The sequence below is a fragment of the Coloeus monedula genome (assembly GCF_965178545.1).
Source record: "Coloeus monedula genome assembly, chromosome: 3".
In the NCBI taxonomy this organism is placed as follows: domain Eukaryota; kingdom Metazoa; phylum Chordata; class Aves; order Passeriformes; family Corvidae; genus Coloeus; species Coloeus monedula.
The window spans coordinates 31197168-31220993 of NC_138783.1; the positions used below are offsets into that span (position 1 = coordinate 31197168).

A 23826-nucleotide genomic window follows, 5' to 3' on the forward strand; every position below is an offset into this window, starting at 1 on the left:
ATGCCCAGTGGACCCAGTGCAGCCTTGCCAACGCAAACAGACATTCATAGATGGAGGGGTTTACAGGGAGCCAGTCAGAACTGCATCTCTTTTCTGTGATAGCATTGCAAAGGCCACCTCCCCAGCATGACAGGAGTCAGCATTCAAGTCTCTGTCCTGGTTTTATCGGTGTTCGCTATGCTGTGTAGTCTTGTGCATGTTCCTCAGAGAGAAATTCAGAGTGCACGTGTGTTTGCTGCTAGATAATGTATTTAAACAGCCTCTGCAAATATGGAAAATTTAGTATTACTCTTAAATCCTACTGTTTTCAGATACTCAGGTAAATTCCTACTGGGCCTTTGAAGGCCTTTTCAAAGCCTGCTGGTCATGTAACTTTTAAAAGGCTCTAGAGACCACTAGATTTTCAGGCCAGAGGGAATTGCAAGACAGTCAGACTTCACAGATAAAATAAGCTAACAGAGTATGGGCAGAATTTTATTTATCAAGTCTATTTGTTCACCACTGCTTGATGTCCAGTGCCTTTCGATAGGAAGGTTTTGGATTAGGGCTGGGCAGTGATGGAGAAGATACCACTCTGTTATGTAGGCTGTTAATGATTGACAGCTTTTTGCCCCTTCTCTGGGAGATATTGTTCTCTTCTTTCAGAGATGGAGTCCAGTCCTGGAGGAAGGGGATGTGGGTGCTGAAAAGGCACCCCTAAGTCCCCAAAACTTGGAGGAGAATAGAGACCTCCAAATGCATCTCTCACTCAGACACTTTGTTGTGCATGATGCCTAAGTCCCCTGTATTGTCAGTTTAGACAAAAAGAGTATAACCAGAAAATTATTCCCACCTTAGATGAACTGAGTTTCTCCCTTTCTAATTGAAATTTCTTGCCATTTATAATGGTAAACTAGCAAGTTAACAGGCCGAATTCATGCTTGAGGTGGTGTCTCCATGTGCACTGGGAATCCATGGCAGTCACCAGCGGTGTCAATAGAGCCAGCAGAGACAAGATTGCCTTTCAGCTATGCAAACAGAAGTGCCTCTCGGATTCTTTAGAGCTGACTGGAGCTTGGATATCATAGACGATTTTATGTTGGAAGAAAAGTTTAGGCTGGTGGTCTACAGTTCAACCTCCCCCATCTCAGAGCACATCTATCTTCAAGGTTAGGTGCAGTACTTATGTGGATAATTGAATTCAAGCAACATGAATGCCACCCAAGAAGTACAGGTGGCCAATAATTTGTAGCCGATTGGCTCATTCAAGGAACTTGTATTTACCCATTGAGCACTGCCCCTTTTTCCCCTGCTTGTGGGCACCCTGCAGTGGCACAAAGTGGATTCCTGCCACTCTCTCTGAGAAAGTTTGGACTATGTTGGATATTTTTTCAGTGGTGTCCATGTGTCTCTTTTGGGGTGCCTATGTTGTCCAGCAAAAGTGCCTGTTGCCTCTCTAAGTGACCAGAGGTCCTCAGATACAATTTTGTGTTGCAGTATCAGATTGCCTGTGAATACACCAAGCTCCTTCATAAAAGCTCTGTCTCTGAGCTCCCTTGCCAAGCTATTCACAGGCATTCAGGAAGATTAGGAACACAAACAAGCACTGGGCAAAGTGTTGTTTGGCAACATCATCCTAATAAGGGCTGATGCAAAGGGTAGCTTCTAGCCTGGAGGTGAGTGTGGGTGGTGATTTGGGCTGAAGTGACACAATAACCACATTGGTTTCTCTACGAGTTCTTCTGGTTCGATGGTGACAGTTCAGTGTGTCCTACAGAATTACTGCCTAAGGGATGGCCACATCCCACAAAGACATTTGCATCACAGAGGTTCCAGGTTACTGTGCCTTGATTGCTCCACACCACTAATGGCTTTAGAGTGCCAGCCCAAGAACTGGGCACAGCACAGCAATTAGTGCAATCTCAGAATCTGAATGACACTCTCAAAATGACAGAGAGTGTGTAGCTTGATAGAGAGGCATGCAAACCCCTTCTGTCTACAGGTGTGTAGCTGGAGACTTGGGAACCCAACCTTAGATCTCAGCTATTACGAATGATGGCACTAGGAGGAGTAGATTTGTGTTGGATGTGGTAAATATTGATGCCAGTTTTGCAAAGCCAAGGTACCATATGGATGCCATGTGTGCAGGGGACACCCAGTCCCCTGAGGTGCTTTTTTCTGTGGTATAATTAGCCCTGTCTTAAAGATAGTTAAGTTTCACTGCTTGAAAGGATTTCTGAGCCTGCTGAGTAAATGATTACTTTTCCAATGGGGCTTCAGTTCCTCTTGTTTCCTCATGTCCTTAGCTTTGTGGAGGATGTAGTCCTGCTCTAATAAAATATAATTTCCCTTTTTCTTCTCCCTCACATTTTACTCATAAGACAAACTGCGGCGGGAGGGTAAGTATGACTCTTGGCAATGCCATTTGCAATTGCTGTCATGCCTTCCACTGGATCACCTTTTTCTGTTCAACATTGTGGCCTTCTCATTTACTTTGCACCACCATTGCTGCTGCTTCATATATGCACTGAGAGCATCCATCCGCTTTGGTGCAGAGCTTGACCCACATGGTGAAGTTGTGACACCTCCCAGAGCTGGAAGGTCCCTGACCTGTGAATGTGGTTAAAGCTTTAAGTCCTTCTCAGTAATGACCTTAACTTGAAGGGAAGAAATGTCTGCAGCAAAATATGAAAAACTTCAGCAAGGGATTCTTGCCCTTAGTTTGGCTTGCATGCACCAAGAGAAGCTATGCTGAATAGCAAGAGAGTCTGGTGGGGAGTTTGGACTCGTGAGTAAGGTTAAATCTCTTTATCTGGAGATGACCAGTGCCTGCTGCTGCTCTCTAAGGGCTGCCAAAATGCAGTAATGTTTGGTAGAGCTTTAACCCCATAACAATCCAGATGAAGTCAGCCATGGTATTCTGGGTAGTGAGGGAAGCAGGCTCAGAAAGGATTTGTTTGGGGCTAATTAAAATGTAGGTCATGCAGGCAGTAATGAATTTGCTGTGAGATGCGGTTCCTGTGGTCAGCTATGGCAGAGTCCCTGCTCTTAGTAAAGTTTTATTTTTCCAATAGAAAAGGACTTTGACATCACCCAGCAATAGAAACCAGTGAGCTAATATTTCCTTGGAAGTGCCCTTTGACCCCTCATTGAAAGAGTGAACAAAGTTTTGCCTTCTGTCAGCTGTGAGAATTGGGCAAATTGTGATTATTTATCAACTAGGAATGACCTACAAAAACAAGCAGTAGTACAAGAGTTCGTGCTGACAGAGTGTTTTGCAGATCACAAGGGAAGGGTCAGTGAGAGCATCCAAGAAGCTTTCCTGCCACTAATGGTTAACACCTTTAAAAGCCTCTCTGTTTGCATTTGTGGCAGGGCAGACCAGTGTGACTGAAATGCAGGGATTTCAGAGACCTCTGCAAGCAGTTAGATTTTTTTTTTTTTTTTTGAAAAGAGGCTCAAGGAAGATGGAAAATGTCCCTAAAATTAACCGAGTAATAAATTGTAAAGAGGAAAAGAGTTTTCCAAATATCTCAGCTAGGACTCAAAGGAGTCTTCATTAGAGATCTTGGTGTCATAATCCCATTCAGAAATTGAGCTCACTTGTTCTCTGAGCACTGAGGTTACTTGTTCTGTCCCCTTTGAAGGCTTTTCTGGGATGTCTCTGCTCCCTTATTTCAATGCCTACTTCTTCTAAAATCTAGTCTACATGATTTCATATCCAATATCTACCCTTTGGAGTTGTGACGACATTGTTCTTGAGCTCAAAGAGCTTTTTCCCCTTACTGGCACGTAACCCCCTATTACAGAGAAGAGTATCGTGTCCTTTCTCAATTACCACTGTAAAGTCAAACCTCACGTGGGATTGAACTGAAAGTTGCTCTCTTGTGTTGGCCTTGAGACTAGAAGGTGAGGAACCCCAATGTTTTTCATCATCCCTACTATGGGACACAATTGCCACCTACTGGCTGCCTTCAGGAAGCCCAAACTGGTGGCAAGTGTTCCATAGATGGTGACAAATTACTTCTTTTCTCTCACAAGCATCCTTGGCTGTGCCACTTTGCTGCTTTGTGCCAAAATCTTACTGGTTTTAGGCCGTGCAGATGACAACCCATAAGGATTATATTAATATTGGAATTACTTATTTTGTTTCCTGAAAAATATGTGCAGTAGTGGGGGCGCTTTCACAGCTGGTTCCACCAGGAAAGAAAGGTGAGATTAATCTTGTAACTTCAGTTGCTAAAAATTAACCTAGAGAAAGGGACTTGAATTCTTTGAAGTCACAGAGTGAAAGTAGCCTCCATCTCATGCTCCTTGGCTAACCCAAGGTGGAGGCCCATGACTCACCTCCTCTAGACACTGACTTCTAGACAGATGAAACAGGGGAAGGAGATCCTTATTCTCTGCCTTGAGCTTGGGATGTGGCCAAACCTCCTAACCTCACCACTGCATTTGAGCAAGATAACAAAGTTCATGAGTCCTTTGGTGAGAGGCTTGAGAGAAACAGCTTCTGGAAGGACAGAAACGAAAAAGCAAGATACTACAGAGGAGTTTGCTGCCCAAGGCCCAGGACAGCTATGCTCGTTCAAGTGCCCCAGAGAGCATGGGAGTGGACCAAAGGCCGTTTCCAAAATTTCAGAAATAGATGAGAAGGGATATGTCAGGACTTTGTGGGCAATATCCATCTGCACAGGACAAGGTTTAAACTGAAGTATGGAGAGATTTGGTTAGGCAGAGATGGTAGAGAAGAATGTATTGCAAAGGGAAGCTTAGCATCTGCTACGGATTGATAGAAACAGGTTAGATAGTCATCTGTCAGAATGGTTTGGATCCAACTGGTCCTCCTTTGGAATGGTTCTCAGGTTTCTTTCATCTGTGGTTTCTTGTTGTATGTGGAATGCAGTAGATGTATATGAACATATGCTGGCTCTGGTGATATTTTTGCAAATATGAGCTTCTCTTGAGACTCTAAATCTTAACTGAGAGCATCCAAAATATGAATTAAGGCTTGAATCCATGCTGTGCATGAGCAAGGCTGAGTATGAACTGATTTAGGTATTTTGGGACTTCTGTTCCCCTTTTCCTCTAGGCTCCCCCTGCAAGCATCTCTGAGCATCATCTTTCATCCAGCTTTTAAAAAGCCTTGATTTTTGTGGCCTCCATCCACATCCCATCCAAGCTGCCAAAGTCTCTCAGCTGCACCCCACTCTCCCCATAAACCTTCATGTGCTTCTCCTCCAGACATACACTGGTTCAATACTGGTGGCAGTAAACCCCTACCAGCTCCTACCCATCTACTCACCTGAGCAGATACGCCTCTACACCAACAAAAAGATTGGTGAGATGCCACCACACATCTTTGCAATCGCTGACAACTGCTACTTCAACATGCAGCGCAACAACAAGGACCAGTGTTGTATCATAAGGTGAGTTGCTAAGTTTCCAGCTGGACCATATCCTGAAAGCAGATGCTGAGAAAATGCAACATGCTTGATTTGGAACAGCTTATCAGATAGAATCAGATATTGAGTGACTGATTAGATCTTCCATCCACGTATTCCCTGTACAGAGGTGGTCTCTGCAGTCACTCTGTTCCTCGTAAAGGTGCTTTATCAATACTTTGGTGTTTACCCTTGCAACCCAATAGATCTCATAATTATGTTTAACCTCCCCTTTTAAATTTAAACTCGATACTCCTACAGACATCAGAAATGCACATATCTATACTTTCTGCACAAGGAAGGGTTAGGGACAAGCTTGATCACTAGACCTGTGGTCATTCACACTCCTGAACGGTGTCTCCATGCATGGCTCTGCTCTGGACCAATCACCCTTGGGCACCAAGAAGTGCCTGGTTATGGGTATAGTTATATATATAATATGGGTATATATTCCCTCCAGTATCTGTCCCAAACAATGGTATGAGCCAGATTTGACATCCTCAGCCCTCAACACTGTCAGATAAATTTTGAACCCACAGACAGTTTTTTTTGTTTGAGGCACCCCTTTCCCCAAGGCATGCCTACCCTAAGTTTCATTGAATAAAGACCCATAACTCTGGAACATCCCGTGTGCAGTATTTCAGATACATGAGTCTGAAAAGGCCATTCAGTAAGGCTTAGTTTGCTGGTTTAAAAAAGCATCATGTGGGGCCCATAGGAGAGTCGATGCAGTGTGCCAGTGGCCTGAAAAGTGAAACAATTTACCCATGAGGCCAGGGCTGGGTACTCAACATCAGGAAGGTCTATTTCAGTCACTGAACAGGCCATATACTCACCAAAATATTTCTGCCCAGCCCCTTCCTCTTGTAGCATCACAAGATAACTGAGGTTTTTTTTAAGTGAAGAGGAAAGTTTGAGGAGTAACTCTGGCTTCCTGCCCCATAAGCTTCTCCTCTTCCACCTGCTCTTTGTTAGAACAAGCCTAAGAGACCTGTGGAAGTCCCTGCTGTTAAAAGGCCATATTTCACAGTCTGCCTTATCAAGACTAGTGATGAAGATGTCCCATGGGAACAGCTAGACCATGGACCAAAGGGTCATGGTCTGGTGATCATACCTGGAAAAGCACTGACTGAAAGTACTTCATGACCTTCCTAGTGCTGACTGAATGATGGCATTTGCTCAGGATACCCAAACTCAAGCAACAGCTTGGGCCAAATGGAACACAGAGCAAATCTGAATCTTGGCTGGAAGCTGTCTGGTACCATGTCTTACCATTTGTCCCACAGCCAGTCCTTGGGATTCTGGAAACCCATCCTTAGTGGTCTCATCCTGCCTACGCTAACAGAAGAGACACAGAGACAGAAGTCCCTTTGGAGACAAAGGGAGGGACATTGGCATGGATGCAGCATGGCTTTCACTGACCTTCACTCCTGTTGTCTTTGCAGTGGTGAATCCGGAGCAGGGAAGACAGAAAGCACAAAACTGATTCTGCAGTTCCTGGCAGCAATCAGTGGTCAGCACTCCTGGATTGAGCAGCAGGTCCTGGAGGCAAATCCCATCTTGGAAGGTGAGGCCTCAGATAATGGAGAATTCTTTTGCTGGAAAAAGTAAAAAACAGATTCAGGAAGCACAAAATGTAACCAAATGTAAATCACTTATGTAACACTTTGAGTTTCCAAAAAAGTGACAGAATTTTTTTTAAAAGTACACTTTTGCTAAATAATACATTCAGATTCTTTCCATCTGAATTTATTTTTCACAAGAATAATAATCTCTGGTTTGAGCTCTCAATGTTTCCTTTAATATTTTTGACAACTACTATTGAAAGCAAAGCATTTCAGCTGACCTTAATCATTTTTTTCAGCTGTTTTGTTACTTAAAATAGAAAAAAAATATGGTTTTCCAGTTAAAGCAGTATTTCTTTCCTCAAAAAAAATCCATAAAAAACCCTGAATTTTATCTGATTCTGTGTGTAGTATGTAAAAGTGCTGATCAATATCTTTTTGAGTATCTGATGTTCAATCAAAGTTCTTTTGAAAAATCTCACCACCGCTTCCAGTGCTGGACTGCATGCAGAGCACCAATATCCCATCAGTGCTGCATTCAGCTAACTAATATTTGCTTTTTTTGGCCATAGTTGCAAAAATCCTATTCCTGTTCTTTGATGGTTCCATAAAACACCAGTTTAATAGGACCTGAGCTTCACAGCACCTTGTGCTGGCCATACACAATACCAAACCCCGCCTTTTCCTTCCAAGATCAGTGAATGGCAGCAGAATGCAGAAAAAGAAATAGAGGAGGTCAAGAAAGAACCAGATAATGAGAATCAGCTTGTGGCCTTAATAGGTTCAGTGGCAAGCTGTTACTGTGATCAATCCCACTATTTTAATTGAATGTCTGTAAATTAAATAGGGGATCTGACCCTCTTGAACCAACGTGATGCCAGATAGACCTTTTATGCTTACACAGAAAAATCACATTTTCCTTAAAGAATGACAGTGGGGTTGTTCTTTAAGGATGGAGGTTTGGTCAGCCTGGTCTAGCAGGAAGCATCCCTGCCTTGGCAGAGGGGCTGGAACTAGATGATCTTGAAGGTCCCTTCCAACCCAAACCATTCTATGATTTTTACCTCCACTGTGTGGTAAATAACCCTCTAGGAATCAACAGAAGTGTGACAAGCACACAGGGCGCTATTGACTATGCACTTAGTCAGTGCTAAGATTCAGGGAGGAGAGGTTCTGTAGTTCAAGCACATGTCCATCACCTGCCAGAAATCCTGGAGCAGAAGTTGCATGGTGTGCTGGCTCAGGGCACTCATCCACACCCAATAGAGGATGGACATGGGTTCCTTTCTCTGTATAGTCTGTTTGCAGAGAGAAGTCTCCCGCTGGGGCTTGGCTTAATTGTCTGTGTTTCCCTTTTGGATGTATTTTCCCTTTTCTTTCCCTCTCAGTGATCAAATCGCTCACCAGCAGCTCTGTCATTTCCTGCACAGTGTCACCTTGCACACTGCAGCCACTCTTGCTCAACTCTTGTATTTCATCAGCTGCTGCCAAAATCCTGCTGTCCTAGCCCTTCTTCCTGGATAAGGTCATCCCATTCCCAAGCTTCCTTTTTTGTGCTCCTCTCTGTATTTCCGAGGGTAGTCAAACTTAACGGAAGGCTTTGGAGCTGCAATTTACCCTCTCAGCCTCTCTCTTTTGGCTTTCTTTCCCCCCATGAGACCAGATCCACCATTCTCCCTGCATCAGATCCCCTCTAACCCACCACAATTCTTGCAGCTTTCGGGAACGCAAAGACCATCCGTAATGACAATTCCAGCCGATTTGGGAAGTACATCGATATCCACTTCAACAAAAGGGGAGCCATCGAGGGGGCAAAGATTGAGCAGTACCTGCTGGAGAAGTCCCGGGTGTGCAGGCAGGTAAGGTGATACACCTGCAAGGCACAGGGACTGGCGCTTGGGCAGCCGACCTTTGCAGTGCTGTTCTCCTCACAGAGCTGACACTTGCTCTTCTCCTGCAGGCCCAGGACGAGAGGAATTACCACGTGTTCTACTGCATGCTGAGAGGAATGACCATGGAGCAGAAGAAGAAGCTGGGTCTTGGGAAAGCCACGGACTACAACTACCTTGCGATGGTGAGAGAGCAGTGGAGCAGAGGTTTGGTGGGGTGATGTGGTGAAAGGGTGTTAGCAAGGGAGAAGGAAAAGAGAGTTGCTTCTGCAGCCAAGAGCTGCTTTGCTGGTTATGACCTTCTTGAGCCTTAGCCACAGGGTTTGAGAGTTCTCTTTGTCTCACCACCACAAGGCTCACAGTCTTAGTGGAAACCCTTAATCCCTGTGTCTAGACCAGGCTATTTCCACACTTCCTGTGAAGCAGGACATAGTCTTGGATGGGATGGTGTATGGTGCCCATGCCACGTGTTTGGAAATTACCAGGGAGCTGGGTAAGACCTGATGCTCTTGAGGCAGTGATGGACAGGGAGGAGTGCTTGCCTGGATGGCACATTCTAAGCAGAATATGGGGCTGAGCTGTGTGTCCAACTGAGACAGCAATCTCCAGCCCCACTCCCTATGTACCAGTGTTGATACCCAGAGGAGCTGATAGAAGCAGGTGTAATCATCAGCAAGGCTGGGACCCAGCTTTCTAACTGGGTCAGTGGGAGCCTTCAGTTCTCTATCCCCATCTCAGACAGCTTTTTCTCCTCTGCTGGTGGCTGTCAGACCCAGAGTACCTGGGGACAATAGGGTGAGTATAGGTCACAAGGCTGAGCAATGAATCAGAACATGACAAAGGGCAGAGCCAGATCCACAAGTTCAGCATCATCCCTTAAACAAAATGCTGCTGGTTCAAGGGAAGCCCTGATAACTTAGGGTTACACCCACATGCTCCATGCAGTGTGTGACCTGTTTGCTTCCCCAGGGTAACTGCACCACCTGTGATGGCAGAGATGATAGCAAGGAGTACGCCAACATCCGCTCCGCTATGAAGGTCCTCATGTTCACCGACACGGAGAACTGGGAGATCTCCAAGCTGCTGGCTGCCATCCTGCACATGGGCAACCTGCAGTATGAAGGTAAAAGGACAAAATACAGGGACGTGGTCCAGTGCACTGCTGCTCTTTATTCTGCATGCTGACAGGGAGCCAAGCTTAGGGATGGAGGGCTGTATCCAGAACACCTGCCATGGTGCCATGCCAGGCACTTAGGTGTTTATTGTGGCACTGTAAGGACAAGGAATGAGGAATAACTCCACCTGCACACAGCAGGGCTCCCAGGCTGCAGTGTGCTCAATGACATCCACGTTTTCTGAATGTTGTGAGGTTGAATATGGCCACAGGCCATTCAGTACATTCAGATTTTACAAGGAGAGGCTAATGGAGTATTTGACAGGTGCCTGTGTGATTGGATATGCCTTTGTAAAGGTACCAAACAGCTCTGCTGTCAGAAATGACAGTGATTTAAAAAGCCTCTTTGGAAGACAGAAGCCTAAAGCACTTAGATGCTAGAAATATTTCTACGTTCTTTACTGTCTTGTCTGGCAGAGCAGAGTACAGGTCCTTTGCAGCCAGCAGCAGGACTCCAGCAGATGTGTGAACTTTTCTCTCCCTTCTATGGCCAGATTTTGCCAGGACATCACACGGAGGGAGTGGAAAAAGACCCTTTCCCCCACCCCATCCACCTTCTGCAGAGACATGTCCCTTGCTGATGGCTTTCCTTCTGCCTTTCTTTCCCCAGCTCGGACTTATGACAACCTGGATGCCTGTGAGGTTGTTCAGTCAGCATCACTCATCACTGCAGCAACGTTGCTGGAGGTCAGTGGCCCTGCAGTGCTGCTGTTCCCTTTCTGATTCAATCCCAGGTTTTTAGTATTGTGGCAAGGCTTCAGCTGAGCCAGCCTGTCCTTGCACCACCAGCTTTAGGGAGCTGAAGAGGCCCAGATAAGCCATATTGTGTCCTGCACATGAAGGTGGGTGTCTCCATCTGCGCTGAGTAGCCAGAGGACGCCACAAAGATGGTCAGAGGGCTGGAGCACCTCTGCTATGGAGACAGGCTGAGAGATTTGGAGTTGTTCAGCCTGGAGAAGAGAAGGCTCTGAGGACAGCTTAGAGCCCCTTTCAGTACCTAGAGGGGCTACAAGAGAGCTGGAGGAGGGACTTCTGACAAGGACGTGGAATGATAGGACAAGGGAGAATGGCTTCAAACTGAAAGAGGACAGGTTTAAATTAGATATTAAGAAATTCTTCACTGTGAGGGTGGTGAGGCACTGGAACAGGTTGCCCAGGGATTTTGTGGCTGCTCCACTTGTGGAAATGTTTAAGGCCAGGTTTGATGGGGCTTTGAACAACGTGGTCTAGCAGAAGGTGTTCCTGCCCTTGGCAGGGGGGTTGGAACTAGATGATCTTTAAAGGTCTCTTCCAATCCAAACTATCCTATGATTCTATGATCTGAGCTCCCCTTCATACCAGCTGATAGTAACAGACCCTCCGTTGCACATCGTCCTAGTAAGGACATCCAAAATAACTCAGTCCCTAAAGCAGGGTGTTTCCTTCATTGATACAAAGAAAGTTCGTGACGGTACTTGAGACAGATGTCATATATACTCTGTGTATCTGAAGTGAGGTGAGATGACCCTCGCTGAAACCATGGGTGCAGTGGCTGGAGCATTCTTCAGTGGTCTTCTCAAGAGCTAACAGGGATCCCTCAGGGACATCATCTTATCTCCATAGGCACTGCTGGTCCCAGAGTGTGATCCATAGCTCTCTGTCCACTTAGGGAGTGGACATTTCCCTGAAGAAGCATAAAAAAGGAGTCAGGGTGATGCAAAGCTTTAACCATTCTGGTAGCATACAGCTTTGCAGGCTTTACTTCTTTCTTGTCCTGTCTTCCCACACCTCATTAACATCTCATGCTAAGCCAAAAGAACACCTTCCAGATGAAAATACGGTATAAAAATGTTAATTTTTCTCTCTGAAAATGCCGGTGTCGTCATTTGAGGTACATCTCCTGTATGGCAGCTGTGTTTGATGTTGTCTCTGTCAGGTTGAGCCTCAGGATGTGATGAACTGCCTTACCAGCCGGACTATAATCACGAGGGGTGAGACTGTCTCCACCCCTCTCAGTATGGAACAAGCGCTGGACGTGAGGGACGCTTTTGTAAAGGTAAGTCTTAGGGCATTTCCTTATGCCTTCTGTTGATAAGCTGAAGAAATCTGCCCCTTCTGAGACTGGAGCATCCACTGCACAGGAAAAGGGTCTCACTTGGGGCCTGTGTGACCTCAGATCAGCAGATGCCCTTGAAACCATGTTCTAATTGGGATGCACAAAGAGTTGAGATGGAAGGAGACTAGGTAGCCTGCTCTGCAAAGGATTTGCAGTCTGGACTTGAGATTGTCTGTAGTCAAAGGGGACCTGCAGAAGAACCAAGAAGTCTGAAATTACTTCACCTCAGCTTCAGGAAAGATCCTCAGCTGCTGTAAATCAGAGAAACTCTACCAACATCTCTAGCACCCACACCTGAATTTCAGGATTAGGGACGTAAGCAGCAGTAAATACAGTTGAACAACACAGGGCCAGGGATAGAGCAGTCTAGCAGCCATCAGAGCACACAACATCACTTGAGGCCTTGAGGAGATGAAGGTTGATGGGGTGGGTGTGCATCACTGCTGTGCTGTTTGCAGCCCCATGTAAAATTGTGAGACAAGCATTATTGGCATGCTTTGGCCATCTTGGGTCCTCACTTTATCTGTGGGGAAATGGTAGATAAAGCTGGTTTGATAGCTAGCCTGCAAATCCTGACAGTGTCTTCTTTAGTGGTGACGAGCTTTTGAATTGAGCTCCCCTCTTGGTTGCACTGCTGTAGCTTATAAAATAAAAATCAATAGCAGTTTAAAACGTGAAGTTCTGAAATTACCGAAGCAGCAATATCTGTTTCATTAAATCATTAGACTCTTCAGCCAGCACTGCAACGTTTCAATGAGCACCTTGTCCAAGTGAGCAAGATGTTCTTGCAGTGTAACATGGCTCTGCTCTGCTGATCTGTAGAGAGACATGTGTGGAAACCAAAGAAAGGACTGTCTGGCTTCACAGCGAACCCATAGATCCAAAATTTAAGACTATCCAAATTTGGGGTTTTGCTCTCAGTTGTCTTTTAGCTAGGCTTTCAGGTCTGTTTTCCTTGATCTACATAATGGTTCTTGAAGCTTTAAACCATGCCAAGAGTCTGGCTCAAACATTGGTGAGCACATCCTTAGGGACTGTCTGATTGTTGGCCATGGTTTAGAAGAACCTGTGTCATTGAGGGTGGAATGGTGACACAGACTTGCAGGGCAAACTGCTGAACTGTCTCAGGGAGCTCCATCTTTGGGATGTTGCAGGGAATTTATGGGCGACTTTTTGTGTGGATCGTGGAGAAGATCAACGCTGCAATTTACAGACCTCCTTCCCAGGAACTCAAAAGTATCAGGAGATCCATTGGCCTTCTTGACATCTTTGGCTTTGAGAACTTCACTGTGAACAGGTATGGAGCCTGCAAAAGGAGAACGAGGTCTTGCTCCTCAGTCACAAGCCCAAGCTCAAGGTCTTGCAGTCCTTTCACCTCTCTTGAAGTGAACTGGACTGGGTTGGTCCAAGCCTTTTTCTGTATGAGAAATTATCAGAGCTAATCAATTGCAGCAGACAGCATAGTTCCTAAACTGGTTTAGACCACACACATAACATTGTTTTGGGAGAAAAACTGATTGTCTGAACCAATAAGGAAATTCTAAGCCAACAGCAGCCTTACTGAGAGGTTGACAAGGTCTTAGAGTACTACTTCAGGCATTGGAGAGACATGTAGAAAAAGTAACTATGATGGATCTAAAGTGGCCTCTTCTTGACCTTCCCTCCACAGTTTTGAGCAGCTTTGCATTAACTTTGCGAATGAAAACCTGCAGCAGTTCTTTGTGCGCCATGTCTTCAAACTAGAGCAGGAGGAGTACAACTTGGAGAACATCAACTGGCAGCACATCGAGTTCACTGATAACCAGGATGCCTTGGACATGATTGCCATCAAGCCTATGAACATCATCTCCCTCATTGATGAGGAGAGCAAGTTCCCCAAGGTGTGTTTTGGGCCCAGCCTTGCTGCCAGTGACTCTTCTGGTTTTATCCCCTTTGTACTTGCATGCTGGCATTCTGTGAGAGATCTGCTCAGCCCCAAACACACATTCACCAGTGGCCTGCCTATTTATAGTTTTTATTGCTCTGTTAAATTTTCTTCCATCAGTATCACAGCCATAATAAAACAAGTGTTTGTGATGGGAAAATATGCCTGCAAGAGGCTCAAGAACATCTATTGGCAAAGTTTAAGAGAAAATAGTGTTAAATGTACTCCTTTTGGAGCATTATTTTGAATACAGCATTACATACCAGTGATATTTAATCAGTTTCTGTAATTTCTGCACTTGACATATCCTCTCCAACATACCACTTCTCAACATAAATGCACAAGACAAGAAAGAAATGTGCCATTGACTGGAAAATTATTTCAATGGGAATAGCCTTGGTTAAATGTCAGATCTTTTCGTGCATGAACAGGGTACAGATGCCACCATGTTACACAAGCTGAACTCCCAGCACAAGCTTAACACCAACTATATTCCTCCGAAGAATAACTACGAAACCCAGTTTGGCATCAACCATTTTGCTGGAATTGTTTACTACGAAACAAAAGGTATGGAGCAGCTTCTGGGGCAGTTCAGGGGGTGAGGGGATGTTCATGGCAGACAAGCTGCTGCTGTGTTGGCCAGGGCAGGGTGGTAGTCCACAGTAGTGTCAGTGTCCTTTTCTGGCTGCAATGACTTGACCCTCCAGCTGTGCCCATGAGCTGCAGAGTTTGGTGCTGTTTTCATTCGTGTGTGCCTGTGACAGAATGGCAGTGCTTTGCACCACTGCATCTTCGATCCAGTCTGAAGATGTGCCTCTGTCTTCCTTCTCATGGTCCCTCTCTCTCTGCCTGCTCATTACTCCCATTACCTCACCAAGAACATCCAGTAATCCACCAACCCAGAAGCTGCTTGCAGCTCACATACTGCCCATGTTGCGCTGTGTCATCTATGTGTTGTCCCATTATTTCTCTAGGTTTCTTGGAGAAAAACAGGGACACGCTGCATGGAGACATCATTCAGCTGGTGCATTCCTCAAAAAACAAATTCATCAAGCAGATCTTCCAAGCAGATGTGGCAATGGTAATGCAGGCGGGAGAAGATCTTTATTCACGAGGAGGGGTGTTCCTGGAAGGGGTGGAAGATTTGCAGACTCATATTGCTCTGATGCTCTTTGGGGTGTTTCAAACCTGTTAGTGAGAGTCAGCCATCAGGAAGCGTTAATGCAGTGCCATGGATGCATCCACATTCATGCCCCCAGTTCACTGCTTTTGGTTCATGAAATATTATTTTTTTGCTGTGATTGCCCCTCTCTGAATTGTGTAGGGATTGGAACAATCAGATTTGTGATTGTAGAAATCGGAGAGAAAAGGAACTGTGCCTTCCACTTGATACATTTAGATGTATGTGTAATAGAATGAGAAGTAAACTAACAGAGGGCAGGTTTAGATTAAGTATTAGGAAGAAGTTTTTTCCTGTGAGGGTGGTGGGATACTGGCACAGGTTGCCCAGAGAAGCTGTGAATGTCCCATCCCTGGAAGTGTTCAAGTGTTCAAGCAATCTGGTCTAGTGGAAGGTGTCCCTCCCCACGGCAGGAGGGTTGGAACTACGTGACCTTGAAGGTCCCTTCAAACCCAAACCTTTCTATGAGTCCAAGTAAAAGCTAAATACTTGCCAATCAGAGTAGAACAAAGGGAGAATCTTGCTGGTCTTTAAGCACTGCAACAGGACTTGGAGGGAACAGTTGTATTTTACTGTTACAACAGCAGAGAGAGAGAACACCAGTTATGAAAGCTGAACTTTAAAGCTCCTCTTTCCACATCCCAGTCCTCCGGGAGGTTATGTGTTTATTCCGTGCTCAGTGTGAGAGAAGACTGTGTGCCCTGAAGCTTTAGAGAAAGGCAGAGTTATTTCTTTAACCCTTTCCACCCCATTCGAGCATTTTTTAGTGGGATACCAGCTTAAATGCTGAGATTAGTGACCATTTCACCGTTAATAACAACACAAATGTGTGATATTTTCTTCGGGAAGTTGAGAATCTAAATCTCTCTACTCAGCCCTGCTCCCAAAATTAAAGTAGAAAGTGTTTTAAAATATCAGTCTTGCAGAATCTGAAAGTCTATACAGATCAGTCACTATGGCCAAATCCCCCAGTTTTTCCCTAAGCAAAAGCCATGGAACTGCAGAGGGTGTGGGGACAACATTTTTCAAAGCAAACAAACTTTTGGCAGTCCGAGTCCCATTTCCAAATGCCAGCCAATGCCACTGATGGACCAAGGGACTTAGGGACTTTCAGGAGTGCCAAGCTGTAAGTGCTGAATTCCTTTACATGATAAGGGAAAGAAATATTTACATTCCCAAGACATTTCTTTAAATGTGCTACATGCTGTTTTGAAAGCCTTGGTCGTAACCTTTAGCCATTCCCTTTTGCTCCTGCTGAAATTAATGATCATTATCCTTTTGACTTCATTACAAATAAGAGAACATTTATCAATTATTAATTAAGCTACCAATTGGCGTGACACTCCTGGTGGGTTCAGAGCTATCCTCAGATGTGGATACTCCTGTTGAAGTAGACACTAACTCCCTTAGCATCAGTGCTGCTGCTTACTTTGCTTTTTATTGCTTATTCCTCGCTGCTTTTTATTTTTGGTGTAAGCTTTTGACCTTGGAAGTGATTTCTTTCTTCTTTGGGCAGAGCAGAGATGCGCTCTGGGTGATCGGCAAGAGGGTTTACACAGTCACACAAGCTTTCTCACGGGGACACCTACCAAAGCATCTTTAAAAAATGCTGGAAGTATATAACAGCAAAGTTGGGATGTCTGCCTGGATGTCATCTAGAATGTGAGAACTGAAACCTTTGAAAGCATCAGAACACTTTTTTTTTTTTTACAGAAACCATTTGGGTTTTTTCTATAGTTCCACTAGACATCTTCAGAATCTGTCCCAAGTGGTGGTCTCTGTGCTTTGATACTTTAATGATGTCTGGTTTTCTTTTTTGAATTAGAGGTTTTTAGCCTGACTGTCATGGAACTGGAAGAGGAGCCAACATTGTGTACCAGCTCCCCTAGACATGCACAGGGTTGTTGTGAAACTGGAGAGCACTTATTCCCTGAACACCACCATGCAAAAATTCTCAGACAAGCAGGATCCAATATGGGGCTGAGATGCTTTTGCCAATGCTTTCCACCAAAGTTCAGCAATGTTTGCACCCCCTTTCCTAGGACACGTGCCCCAAAAGAAGGAGCAAGTGAGCCTGGGTCATGGAAATTGACTGCATGTAGCAAAGATCTGTGGTAAAGTGTCCTTGGAATGTCTTGGAATGGTGCATGCCTTCCCTGAGCATCAGTGAGGCAATCTGTGGAGGAAGAGATGCTCAGGCTTGGGCAGTCAAATCTAACATCTTCCCTTAAAAAGAGACATGTGGCTGCTCTGCCAAGGGCTAAATCAAATCATGAGGCATTTTGCTTAACACCTTCCAAACTTTGGTTCTCAGGAGCTTGTTGTCAAGTTTGTAGGATTTTGTGGGTCAGTGACAAGCAAGTCCACATCTGCTTTACATTCACTCTTTCAAATGGGGTCCTTACAGTCTAGAAACTTGAGAAAGCCACAGATCAGATCAGAGAAATTTGAAAACCAGTTGAGAGTGTATCTTTGAATATTGTAGTAACTGTTTGGTCCCTGAAAGACCTAATATTTGTGCACAATGAAACCTGTGTGGTGAACTGGGTGTTTCTGGAGCACATGGGGCTGTGAAGTCTCATTTATGCACGGCCATCACAGAGAAGGTCTGTCTGCATGTGTTTGCTGAATGGGAACATTGCTTTGAGTGGTGCCAGGTGAAATTATGGATTGAGTGGGAGTTGTACACTGTTCCTCTGAGGAATCAGCTGGTATGGTCTGGCAGCACTGCTTGCTCAAGGAACAGGTAGAAGGAGCAGTGGAGGATGGAACCCTGTAAAAGGAAAAACAAATGGGAAACTGAGGGGGCTTTCCCCTTGGCAAAAGTTGAAACTCTATCCAAAATACCTGATTTTTGGGTTTAAAATTAGGGAGGAAGGGAGGGATTTCTTTGGAATTTTTGTGTTTTGTTCCTGGCACCTTCCCAGCCACTGTATACTGAGAGCAGAGATGAGTGAGGATGAAAAGTGGGAATGGCTGAAATTGGATGGATAAAGAGTGGGATTAAAAAATGTACAGTTTGTTTCCAGGAAGCAAGAGCTGAACACTGGCAGTTCCCTCAGCTTCTGAGAAGTTAACATCGAGACAAAGGGGAAAAACCAGGAGAGGGTTAGACAAAAATCTAAGAATAAATGCACTTTGTTCATGAGATATATTACAGCTGGACCTCCAAGACTAAAAATGTCAGGCTCCTATTTCAGTTATTCCTTCTTTTCACTTTTGCTCTTCTCTGTCTCTGTTTTGTGTTTTGTTTTGTTTTTTTTACCTGTGCTTCGTGTAGTTTCTCTGTGGCTATGCATCCAGCACATTTGGCCAGTCGCCCTCGCCCACACCCACACCAAAGGTAAACTGAATACATGAGTTCCTCTGTTGTATACTCACCTCTCCTTGGCAAGGATTGTGCTTTACTCCTGTTGGTTTATTCCTCTTCCTGCACTATCTATAGAGGATCCATTTCAAGTGACCAATGTGACGGAGAGCATTTTTACAGCTTGTTGAATAGGTACAGGTGTATGACTGTGTCACTTAATTCTAGGATTCAACTCAGAAGAACTTTGTAATGGCGGGAATTTGGTTTGGATAAAATCAGAACCAGGCTCAGCCATAAGTTTTTCTTGATATTTTAATCATTTTAAATAACTTCAGATGGATCATCTGGGATTTGGCTGTTGTTTACCGTGGTGACACCATTGGCTTCAGTGGGACATTATTCCTCCAAACAACTGCAAATCTGGCCCTCTTTTTCACTTTTTGAGGCAAGACAGCTCACATGCAGAGGGAGACCCCTGGACTGCATTTCTAAATGCCATCGTTTTTGGAGGTGAAGCGTTAGTTCTTGTTCAAGGGAGACGTCAGATCCAAGTCTTCAGAGACAAGATAAGATGAAATTTTGTCATGGTCATCAAAACAGGCTTTTGGCATCATTTTTCGGTCTTTTCTGTTGCATCTCATCTGCTGACTGGTTCTGATAGCTTCCCAGACTTTGCTTGCTAGAAATTTGACTGTAAGGTAGCATATTGTGTGCTAAAGATTTTATGCTATAAGCTTTCTGACTCTGCTCACATTTCCATAACCCCTTGATAACCAGAGGATTAGCCTGCTTTTCAAAATTCAAATCCTTGCATGGGGCTGAATTTCATCTTTTTTTACTTCTGCAATATCTTGGATGTTTGGATTTGGAATTCCAATGACGAGGATGTGACCCAAAATGGCTGAAAGCCATTCATTCCTTCCTCTCTGTATCATGGTTAAAACTGTTTCAATTGGAACATATCACTGGGCCTTGCTCTAGAGTTGTAGCAAAAAATAATAGTCCTTCCTGAGTCAGGATATGAGAGAGCTGGAGTGGGATTTTGACAAGGGTACTGAGTGATAGGACAAGGGGAGTGGCTTTAAGCTGAAAGAGAAAAGGTTTAGATGAGGTATTAGGAAGAAATTCTTCACTGTGAGGGTGATGAGGCACTGGCACAGGTTGCCCAGAGAAGCTGTGGATACCCCATCTCTGGCAGTGTTCAAGGCCAGGTTGGATGGGGCTCTGAGTAACCTGGTCTAGTGGAAGGTGTCCCTGCCCATGGCAGGGGGGTTAGAACTGGATGAACTTTAAGGTCTTTTCCAAACCAAACCATTAATGATTCTGTGATTCTGTGGTGGGATTAAATCCAGGAGAGAAATGTGCAAAATCTGTCGGAAATGTTTAGGCCAGTTTTTTTCCTCTGAAGATGTCAACGGGAGATGCAGGGAAATGGGAGTTTTGTTGTTGTCATAGTTGATCTTACAACTAAGCCTCATGTTTTGTAGGTTTTCTAATGAATAATAATTGTTCATATTTGTTAGACACTGAGGTAAAGGTGGAACAGCCAAGATAAAAACGGTTTTTCATATATATATATATGCATGTCAATAAGCTTATAGTTCAAAATAGTGATACTTGGCACTGTTATGTAGCCCAAGTCAACTTTGCAATTTTGCATTGGAAGGCACTTTCCAGACTGCACAGCCTTTAGGAGAGAGACTGTCTCTTCACTATATGACACTGCATAATGAGGTGGCCTCAGTTTTCAGTGGTCACCTGAAGGCCACCCCAGTGACATTTCATATAAAAACATAACAAACAATAAGCATCATTTTTCTCAGAAACTGCATGTCCCATTGGCATGGCCCAATTCAGTTACCTTATAATCCTATAGAGATGGGAAGATAGTCCTTTGTCCAGAACCTTTCCTCAAAGTACTGCTGGTGATACATGCTTCTCCTTCCTTCCTTAACTCTCCTCAAGTATTTCATCTTTCTGCATTTCCACTGAAGCAGGTTCCATCTCCTGATGGTGTTTCTGGTGCACCAGCAGCCTTCTCCTTCAAGGAGGAGAAGGTGCAGAGGGACAGAAGGAATAACTTCTACCATTTCTGGCTCAGTGACATTTCTCCTTGTAGTTGCCATTCTCCTTGCCTTTTGTCTTGGTGTTACTGCAAACAGCCATGTACGTGTTTGCACCTCCAAAGTTCAGACTGGCTTGAGATGGCAGAAGGAAGCAGAATTGAAGCATGTCCAAATGTCATGCTGGTCTGCACATCATTCTAAGCTCTCTTCTGCATGCTCCTTCCCTGTAAATCATTGGATTATCTTCTTTTTCTCATTTTTCTCTTCTGGTTTTGAGTCTTTTCTTCCTTTGGTACAGAATACAGACTGAGTGCCCCAGTTTTGGGTACATCACCTGTGAATGCTGCTCATCCTTCCCCACAGCACACAGGTCTCATCCTCCCCTTCTACTGGGCTTTGTATGCACACAAGTGAAGAGAGAGTCTGAGTCCCAAAGATGTTACAGTCTCAGAGTTTGAAAGCTAAGAAATGTCTGGCCAGGGAAAAGCAGAATGTATCAGCCCTTTTCCCATCAGGCTATGAGGACTGGGTCTGGTTTTAGCTAAGAAAATGCTTCTCCTCTGCAGTAAATTCTGTCTTTTTAGTGCCTTGCTAGGCTGTGTTGACAGGCTGCTTCACTCCTTTTTGGGGTCATTTTGTTGAAGTAAGAGAAGAGGTGTGATTGTCTCCAAGCTGCTGTTGTGGTGAGGCAGAAGGAACCACAATTGCTTGAGTGTTGTCACCTATCCCTGAAGGAGGAAGCTGATGAAAAACACTTGTCAGAGTATTCATTGTGTATCTGAGAGCCCAAATAGTGCCCATAGGGCTGATGCCCACTATTGAGAGGGGTCTGTGCACAAAAGTCAGGCCCTGAGATGTCATCCCTGAATGGGATGATGTGGTCTTGACAGGGGGAGCCCAGACCACTCTGACTATTTGGACAGGAAGACAAGCTGCTCTCTGGTCACTGTCCCTTCCTTCCAACCCCTCCCAGCAAAAAGCTCTCAGATGTAAGGATGGAGATGGCACTAGTGCTTTTTGCCAGATCTGGATGCATGCAGGAAAGAAATGCAAGGCACCAGCAAGCTGGAGAGGCATTTCTTGCTGTCTGGGAGCAAACCACTCATGCATTCCCTCGTAGACCCCTTGTACAAAGTCTTGCTGCCTTCCTAATACCATGGCTTAAAAATGATCTCTCCCAGCCAAGCCCAAATTGACAAAAATTTGGCTAACATACAGTTGTTTCCAACTGCCAGCTCTGCTCCCCTTGCTGCTTCTAACCCCTGTGGCTATCCTTCCACATCTCACAGAGGTGACCTGCACACATAATTAGCAAAGTGATAAGAAAACATTCATCAAAGCCTTTCAAACCAGGATTCTTGCTGAAACAGCCTTTTCCTCAGAAAATCTGCGACAAAATACGAGCATCAGACTCTACCATGCTCTGCAGGTAGCAGTTGTGTGCATTAATTACTCTAGATTTGTTAGCAGTTTGTCCTTCTGGGGAGGATTTTGCTGGGAGAGATCACTGGTAGCCCCCCATGCTCTTCTTGACAAGCAGGCCAGATTTTTGTGGTGTTTGCATGAGCTGGGTTTTCTCTTGTTGGAATTCCATGATGACTTTGTGTTTGTCTTGATTGGGTTTGTCTCAACATCACATCCAACCTGAGCTCTGTAAAATCCCTGTTCGTGGTAAAGGGGTTGGACTAGAGGGAATTTATAACCCCTTCTGATCCAAACTGTTCTGTCATTCTATGGAATTCCTCAGTTTTGGGGGGGTGGGAATGTTGAAGGTTATTAGTGCTATGTGATGAAGCACATGTAAAGATTTTAGCAAAAGCAGAAATAAACACGGCAACAAAAATATGCAAATAAACACTGCAAAATGTGGCAGCAAGGCCAGTGCAGATGAGGATTTTGTGACTCCACACATGGCTTGACCACCTGCAAATAAGAGGATGTTTGGAAGAAAAATGCATTAAAATCCTGCTGGAATCCTCCCTTTGGGAATTCTCTGGCCATCAGGTCATGTCACATGTTCACCCTGTTTTTAATTCAGAGAGAGTTGCCTCCTGGTGCCAAACTTTCCCTCCAACCTTTCTGCATTGCCTGCTGCCCCACAAAGACTCCCTGAACACCAGACCCCACTAGACACACAGCATCACTGTGATTGATGTGTCATGAGCTCAGGTAATAGTGGCTGGCACATGAAATGAGCTAGGGACTTCATTCGGAGGTGGTTTAAGAAGGTTTTCCCAGAGCAGGGAGAAGGGATCTTAAGGGAAACATATACGTTCTCATTTAGAAACACTTGCCCCAAAATAGCGGTTGGGTTATTAATTTGACCAAGGGAGCTAAACTAAGAAAAATACTCCAAATCATCCTGATTCACCCTAAATACTCACCTCACTTAGTCCAGTTAATCTTCTTTTCCAAAAGCAACTGGAATCTGTTGTGGTACAGGTTGAGGAGTCTCAGCAGAAGTTTCTGAGCTGTTGCAGAGTCACCCTGCAGCAAGCATTCCCCTGGATTATATTTTACCCTAAATGGGTCTCTGGTTCTTGTTCCAGGGAGAAGGAGGAGCTCAGCCTGACATGAGGAACCATGACAGAGGGTTTGGCATGCCCATGCTGCAATCCATGGGGACAGGGAAGCCCGTGCTGCTCCTGAGGAGCATCCCTGGGCAGGTGCATTGCCCTAAGCTGTAATACAAAGAATTTTGATGGCCCAGAAGAGGCTGTTTGCTCTTATGGGCAGATCTTCCTCATGGCTTTGCATAGGGAAGATGGGTTTTCCAGTCACACAGCAAGGTTCGAGCAGGAGAAATTAAATCATGGCACTTTTCCTGCCTCCACAGAGCCATATGGAGTAGGCTGCCGGAGCCCGGCCATTGCAAATTCACAGGCTCTGCCCTTCCCCTCTCCTGCCACAACTTTCAGCAACCTCTGGCCCCACTCCCCACTCCAGCCCCGGCTGTTGCAGGAGGTTCCTGGGGATGTGGCCAGAGGGGAAAGGCACTGTTATCCTTTCATTTCCTGAGTGCACTCCGCTGCGGTTTTGCAGGGAGCAGAGACAAGGAAGCGCTCACCGACGCTCAGCAGCCAGTTCAAGCGCTCCCTGGAGCTATTGATGAGGACTCTCAGTGTGTGCCAGCCCTTTTTTGTCCGCTGCATCAAGCCCAATGAGTACAAGAAGCCCATGGTAAGTCCTGCTTTTCTCTCCTG

General features: G+C 45.0%; 1 protein-coding gene across 2 annotated transcripts in view; it reads left to right on the forward strand.

The window, feature by feature from the left end:
* Positions 1–23826, forward strand: part of MYO7A (myosin VIIA) — a gene marked incomplete at its 3' end in the record, with an annotated part of 61151 nt that overhangs the window by 5069 nt on the left and 32256 nt on the right. For both annotated transcript variants that reach the window (XM_082279429.1, XM_082279430.1), the window contains 12 exons: positions 5221–5405; positions 6866–6987; positions 8702–8844; positions 8946–9059; positions 9844–9997; positions 10659–10735; positions 11964–12083; positions 13298–13440; positions 13813–14023; positions 14499–14634; positions 15042–15148; positions 23666–23803. In XM_082279429.1, coding sequence (XP_082135555.1) covers positions 5221–5405; positions 6866–6987; positions 8702–8844; positions 8946–9059; positions 9844–9997; positions 10659–10735; positions 11964–12083; positions 13298–13440; positions 13813–14023; positions 14499–14634; positions 15042–15148; positions 23666–23803 — 1650 coding nt within the window. The remainder of the gene's footprint in view (positions 1–5220; positions 5406–6865; positions 6988–8701; positions 8845–8945; positions 9060–9843; positions 9998–10658; positions 10736–11963; positions 12084–13297; positions 13441–13812; positions 14024–14498; positions 14635–15041; positions 15149–23665; positions 23804–23826) is intronic.